The sequence below is a fragment of the Gossypium hirsutum genome, chromosome A13 (genome assembly GCF_007990345.1).
Source record: "Gossypium hirsutum isolate 1008001.06 chromosome A13, Gossypium_hirsutum_v2.1, whole genome shotgun sequence".
Classification (NCBI taxonomy): Eukaryota; Viridiplantae; Streptophyta; class Magnoliopsida; order Malvales; family Malvaceae; genus Gossypium; species Gossypium hirsutum.
The window spans coordinates 86,639,798-86,647,189 of NC_053436.1; the positions used below are offsets into that span (position 1 = coordinate 86,639,798).

General features: G+C 32.6%; 1 protein-coding gene across 2 annotated transcripts; it reads right to left on the minus strand.

The window, feature by feature from the left end:
- Positions 1-1,969: 1,969 nt before the first annotated feature.
- On the minus strand, positions 1,970-6,832 carry LOC107895101 (probable alkaline/neutral invertase D). Of its 2 annotated transcripts, none has more exons than XM_016820329.2 (5): positions 6,623-6,832; positions 5,581-6,011; positions 4,781-5,212; positions 2,992-3,550; positions 1,970-2,552 (listed from the first exon to the last, which is right to left on the minus strand). In XM_016820329.2, exons 2-5 carry the CDS (start codon positions 5,965-5,967, stop codon positions 2,257-2,259), a joined length of 1,674 nt encoding a protein of 557 aa, XP_016675818.2. In that variant the 5' UTR covers positions 5,968-6,011; positions 6,623-6,832; the 3' UTR covers positions 1,970-2,256. The 2 variants fall into 2 exon arrangements, with proteins under 2 accessions (XP_016675818.2, XP_016675819.2); XM_016820330.2 differs by having other exon boundaries at positions 6,454-6,832.
- Between the last annotated feature and the right edge of the window lie 560 nt (positions 6,833-7,392).

Consider the following 7,392-nt stretch of genomic DNA (forward strand, 5'->3'; position numbering starts at 1 on the left):
AAGACAGAAAATACAAAAGACATAATAATGAAATGTGAAATTAACTTTATTTATTTATTCATCGTTCAAATAAATAGAAAACAATTACACGTTTACTATAATATGGGCACATTTCCCAACACATGACACGTGTCCAGTAAATATGGAGCCAACCCAAGGTATCAGCCCCAGGAGCAGGAAGGACCATGTGCTTTGTAGACACATGTCCAACAGGCCTGGAGCTCGCAGAATGTTAGTACCAAGAGTAGGGAATGTCAACACCAAAAGCAATAGAGCCAAGACAAATTAGGTGGTCCCTGTTATGAGTTGTAATAGTACTAACGGCAACATGTATTTAACATTCTTATTAATAAGGACATAAGTAAAATATTACTCAACAGAAATAATTTTGGGATGTTTAATTAATTCTTTTTTGTATAAATAAAGTCTAATATATATTGTTACATTATTCTTTTATGTTTTTTTAGTTAATTTAGAATTTCTTTAAATTTCAATTGACTAAAGACATATAATAGTAATTAATGAATGGTTAAATAAATATAAAATTATAAATTCAAAAGATATATATATGGCATTTAAGACAAAATAATTAGAAATTTTGTTGTGAATTCAGTTATAGGTTAGAAAATAGCTTGGAAATTAATCTAACTTCCTTTACTTCATTTCTCTACACTTATAAATAGAATCTTTGTACGTACCATCAAAACATAAAATAAAGTGTACTCACACAAATAATATTTCCCACTTGAACAAATTAAGTGCTCTCAATAGTCAGTACATGAACCTACAAAGCCCCTCAATTATTTATATATGTTGAGACTTGCTAACATAATAAAGATTTATCACAATATCTATTAAACAACAGCTAAATTAGCTGAATTCAATGTATAATAACAAATAAGGTAAACAAGTACTGTTGATAGCTAATACTTCAACGTTTCAATCCATTCCAACTTCTTTGATCTAAGGGATAAGATAGACTTAATCTAGTCCGATTTAATTCTCCAAATATATTTCCTTAAATAATATGATCTCCACTAACAAACTAAATACAATCTATAATTTCAGCTCAACCCAAATATATGATTCAATAAATTTTCAATCACATAAATATAAAAACAAGCCAATCTATCCCAGTGTTTCAGGAAGTGGGATACTTCGTCAGTCGTTCTATATTTTTCAACATAAAGAAGGTATGTTCTAAGATTCTTTTAACAGCTACTTAAAAAAAATTGTTTTAAAATTGTTTTATTCAATTTCCAATATCATTTTTATCTTATAATATTATGTTCTATTTTTTATTCCACAAGACAATACAACAATTTTGAGGAGCCATAAGTTAATTACGAGATCATATCATTTTGAATTTATTTATTTATTTATATGAATTGTTTGTTATTTTTTATTTAATGTTAATCCACTAATCATATTATTTTTAAAAATGTTCAATATTATATTATTATAATAACTATGTATAATGGATGATGGTGCAGTTATTAAAAACAGTTTGCAAATATTAATTAATTTATGGTTTAAAAATTATGCAAATCAAATTATTTAAAAGAAAGTAATCCTAAAATATTTTTAGAATATAATTTATACCTTTTGAAATCACATTTCAGCATGAAATTTCATATTAAAAGAGCTTCTTAATATATATAAAATAAATGTAGTGTTCAAATTTTAAATCATTTTATTTAATGTTAGATAAATCAGTAATTAACTTCATAATTAAGAATAAATATCAAATCATAATTAAGAATCCAATTTCAATAAGATATATATATATAAAATAAAGCGACGATTTATTTAATATTGAGTTACGGAGCAAGGTAATATATACTATTTATATAGTATAGATTCCACTTCCATGGGACTTGTAAGCCTAGTTTGCTTGAACAATCTTGATTTTGTTCGTGGCAGTTCCAATGAATAAAGGCATTAAGAAATAGTGAAATTGCATGCATGCTGGGAAACAAGAAATAATAATTATTTTCAGATAAGTCAAATAGGGTATAGATATGGCATCTGCTACCGGGAAACTTAAACTTCCTTTTAATGTATACTTGTAATGGAAATAAACAATGCATGAGCCATCAGCTATGGCTGCAAAATTAACTTTTTTTTTTGTCACTATTTTCTTGACTTGGAAACATAACGTAAAAGAAGCAAGACTGGTACCGGTACAATGAAAATTCGAAAGTTGGTCTGTTTCCATTTCCCAATTCTGTTTTTTTCTTCTTTTTTTCCCTTTTTTTAGCAAGTCCAAGAAGATGATCTCTTTATCAATGGCTTCATCTGTTTGTCCTCCTCCAAAGAAATCATCCCCAAGTGCGACGGATCCTCCATCATCATTTTTGCCACTAAATATCCTGCTATTGACCATGTCTGATACTTCCTGGCCTGTTTACCGACATATCTCCCGAGTTTGCCGTCATAATATTCTGGCCACCCATCTTTCAACAAGCGTGTCTCAGCAAGGTCTATTGCGCGTCTTGCAATTTGTGGCCTTCCCGTTTTGATGCAAGCAGCTGTCAGCAACCACAAAAGCACTGCACACGAAAATAGTGGGAAATTGCAGTTACAATGAACAATAATATTCATTTTCATCAGTTCAAAATTTTCTCGACAACCACTCTTTTATAGATTATAGATTAAAAGGGGTTGCTTCTGAAGCATTAACATTTAAGCATCCATTATGTCCACAAATATCTATGAATGTGGTTTCACAAAACAACCAGGTTCTTCGAAAGCAGCTAAGTCATCGAGATTAGATTATACTGACAAAATGACAGCATAAATGCCCGACCTCCTGGTGAGCATTTTTTCATTTCAAGTACCCAAGCAAATAAGGCAGCTATGTAGCGGTTTTTGTGTAACGTGAACAAACCATAATAGAATATGTTCTGATAGAGAGAACAAGAATTAATTTTGTTTCTTGTAAGATAAAAAGCACTGAAGTAAAGATAGACTAGAAAGCATTAGCCTTACCTGGCCAAGATCCTCCATTGTGATAACTCCATCTCGTGTTCTTAGGGTCACAACCAGTTACAATTCGCCATTCATGACTTTCTATCGCAGGATAAGCTATTTTTAGAGGCATTTCTCCAACAAGCTCATCCCAACGGGCCTCAATAAGGTCCATTATAGCCATTGATTGCTCCGGAGTTGCAAGAGAAGACAGAATTGCTATACAATTACCTAAACAAAACCATCGGAAATCCATCCTTGCAGGACTAACATTGCCAATAAAGTAGCCACCTCGTGTTGGCATAAAATCAAACACCCAGTCCGGGATGGAATCAGGAATAACATTGAACTTGTTTACTGCAGTGTGAGAATACTCCTCAGTTTTATATCTATAAATATCATTTAGTTGTTGGAAGTCAAGCCAGAAGTAACTCCGCATGTGATAACTCAAAGCATGCAAACGCTTCACAATTCTTTCAATACATTCTTTGCCTTCAGCATCATGTTTCAACATTGATAAAGCACACCTCAATGCCATAAAGAAAAGTGCTTGAATTTCAATAGGATAACCATAAATACCCTGTCAATGCCGAAGAAAGTTCACACCATTACTAAAACATGCACTTAAGGCTCCTCAGTCCTAGAGATGGAAGAGATAGTGGCGATAAAAACACATATAGATATATATGAATTAAGTGGAACACTCATACTAGTGAGCTGCCTTTCATGGCAAAACTGTTAAAACAATTTGGTCAAACAAACAATACCTCATATACAAAAAGAACAAGTGTGTTCTCACAAATTGCAGAATACATGGACATATATCAACAAATATTTCCTCCATCAACGAGAACTAAGGTGGACCTTCACTAATAATTCACTTACAATTAACATATGAATGAATCTGCTCATCCAAAAGAACCATTTGGTGAAATGGCTTTCATTTCTGAAACAGATAATTCAGCCTTATTAAAGAATCAAATCTGCATTGCTTTTACCACTTAAAACGACTTCAGATTCATTAATAAAAATGGACAAATTAACTAGATCCTACCGGTTCTTAGTAATAACAGAATAGGGATACATTCGGTTCACCTTTATAGATGGAGAAGGAAAAGTTGATGCGGACCATGTTTTCTCTGTTATTAGCTAGTTATGGTCCCATCAGTAGGTGGATCATATATTTGCAATGAACCTATGGTAAAAGCTCAAGACAGAACCATATAACTTTTCATACATATTTAATCAAAACAGACACAAACCTGGAACTAGCACACCAGAACTTACTTATATTCAGAACAGCAAGATCTCTGATTGTATCTGCTAACATTCTTAAGTAACTGTTTTATTTAGACAGGATAATATTATTACCATACTGTCACTCAAGGCCAAAACAGCATTTGAGAAAATATATCATTGGTAAGCAATGACGTTTTCTTCATCACATATATCAATATGATAATGGTACAAAACCAAGAGTAGATTGGCCTAAACAAACAAATAATTAACTGCAGTTGGATCATTGCAGTAAACCACACCAACATGTTGGCAGAAGCAGCATGCTATTAAATTAAAACCAAGGAACCAGATATCTATTGGTTATGCTACTCCACTGTCTCTCCACCACTCAGCTATAACAATAAAAGAACTATCTGCTACACTATTTTTTCCCATGAATAACATGTATTATATCAAAATTTCAATTTTCATAATCTTTTGCTGCCTTTATTTTCTCAGATGCACATATGAACAGGAAAGCACACATACACGCACAAAAGAAAGAAAGATTAAGAATAGACAGATAGCTTACCATTCTTCGATCAATCATAGAGCATCCATCAGCACAAAGTAGGGTTGGGAATGTATCAAATCCTTCTGATAGACAAAGAGTAAGTATGAGCCTCATCCCTTTCTGACATTCAGGTGTCTCAGCTAAAGATAAATCCCCAGTAGATTTGGTATATGCACGGAGCAGAATGATCCACCAGAATCCAGAGTCAACTGGAGCAACTCTACCAATGGCACTCTCTCCAAAATCTGCAATAATTGTGTCTGATTTGCGCACAGGATCATGAAGAACTTTGAAGCTAGCTGGCATTGCACCTTCCCCTAGCTTGAATCTATCTATTCGTTTTTCCCACCCTTGAAGATGAAGGGTCTTCACGAGAAAGTTCTTAACTATCTCAGGCTCTCCATTCATCAGAAAAGCTAGAGCACTGGGTACAAAGTCTCGAACAAAAACCTGATCAAATAATCACACCGGAACAAAACAGTCTTAGACAATTTCAACATTTTAACTAACCAAATGGTAATGGAACAAATATCTTTGAACTTTATCTAAAAAAAAGTTCAATTAATCTTCCCATTCTTCCTCACCAAACTTCGTTTTAGAAATCAGAATCCTCTATGCATATTAAAGTTCAATTCTTGTTCATGTTTGACTTGGATCAAGGTATTATAGTTTGCTGTACCTTATTGTATTCAGGTTCAAAAATTCTAGGTTGAAAAAGTAACACCTCAATATAAGGCATAATAAATGTCAGGGTCATAGTTTACAATCTCCTACATATATAACGCAATAATAATTTCAAGATTAACAAAGAAATTCACCTGATCATAGTTCAAAACTTCCTCGGAAGCATGGTCATATGCGGCAATGGTACCAACTGGTTGGCCTTTGAAATACACCAAAGACCTCCTGAGAGCTTCCCATGCATCAGCCACCATGGGGTGGGGTTCAAAGGAGTTTCTAGCCGATGAGGCCGGAGTATTGAAACCAGACCTCCAACCTGGCGAGTGCGTGGTCTCATAGTTGTCATGAGCGCCTCTTGCGAGACCAATAGAGAGCTCACCCAGTGATCTCTCATCAAATGATCTTTGTCTCTCAATGTTAAGCCTTGGCTTATCAAGGAGGCGTGACAGATCATAATCATCTGACTCCGAGATTGAGCAAGTTGAGCTCACATTTCTAAGTCCCGTCTCTTTAGCCCCATCCATTTCTTTCTCTTCAATCAACAAAAACCAGTTTCAGAGGAAGAGATCTACAGTTCAAGCGTTCAAGAAACAAACAAAGGATTAGAACCCAACTTTTTTGGACAAAAACAAAGCATAAACCCCTTGAGAATATCAAAGATACATGCTTAATATAGAAACTCAAAATCAGAAATGTATTTACAGAGTTGATGAAACAAAAATCCCATTCAACAAAAGAGTGAAAAGAAAATCAAAACTTTTGTTCATTACATTACCAATATGGTTGAAAGATATATATATATATATATAAAAGGATTCTTTTCCAACAACCAACCCCCAACCATCACCATTTTATATATAATATACGGATTTGGAGATGATGCACACAAAATCTTTCTTTTTTTGTTTGTTTTAACTGCATTATATTGGAATATAAGAAAAGCAAATGAGTATGAAAAATTCATCAGGATTTTTAAAAAATATTAAAGAAAGAAACATGAAGATGACTACCAAGAAGAAAACAACAAAAGAGCATGAAAAATGAAGTACTGCAAATCAATCCACCAAGAAAGAAAAACCCAGATCTGAAACTCAGTCAACATGAAAGGCAAAAAAAATAAAATAATAATAACATATTCCCCCCCCCCAAAAAAGAGCTTTTTAAAAAAAAAAAGCAAACCTCTAGAAAGCAAAAAAAAAAAGACCCTAAAATGAATTATCCGGAAAATAGCCGGCGATTGCGCCGGAAAATGGTAGGAAAGGGGAAATAGAGAGAGATGGGAGGACGAAGAAGGGAAGCCTGCATTTTTCATGAGTATCTGATACTTATAGAGTTTGAGAAGAAAAAGAGCTGGGGGAAAAATGAAAAAAAAAAAGAAAAACCCAATAAACAATAAGTCAATAACTCTCGCTCTTTTGTAATAATAAAGTGGGTAAAGTTTACCGATAATTGCCGGTAAAAGCACGTGTAAAATGCAATCCAAGTGGAAATAAACGACGCAGTTTGGACACGGACTTCTTACCGTCCGATTTCAACTGGAACAGAACAGTTCAATGACCAACCCCCTTTTTTTAAGGCTGATTGCACGCTTTACTCCCTACAATATGTTGTTTTTCTCACTTTGATCTTTAAAGCTTTTTTCACTTTAATCCCTAATATTTTTAACCATTCATCGGTTCAGTTCTTTAGAAGTTAAAAAAATGGATTAACATATCTAATAAATTATAAATTTTCATGTATTATATAATGACATCACATCGTAACTAGAAAAAATAACAATATATATAAATTAAAAAATCATAAAAACATTAAAATTGTAAAAATAATAAATATTATAAAAATAATAAAATTATTAGAAATTATTAAAAAATTATAAAAACTATTAAAATTTATTAATTTTTAGAATGTTTGATAATTTTTTTTATAATTTTTAATATTCTTGTAAATTT

Bases quoted from the DNA above. Each gene is read 5' to 3' on its own strand.
- LOC107895101 (XM_016820329.2), bottom strand. From the start codon at position 5,967: ATGGATGGGGCTAAAGAGACGGGACTTAGAAATGTGAGCTCAACTTGC. The intron at 5,213-5,580 runs GTGAATTTCTTT...TTATTTGATCAG, and splicing joins AAGTTTTGAACTATGATCAG to GTTTTTGTTCGAGACTTTGT. The intron at 3,551-4,780 runs GTAAGCTATCTG...CGGCATTGACAG, and splicing joins CTATGATTGATCGAAGAATG to GGTATTTATGGTTATCCTAT.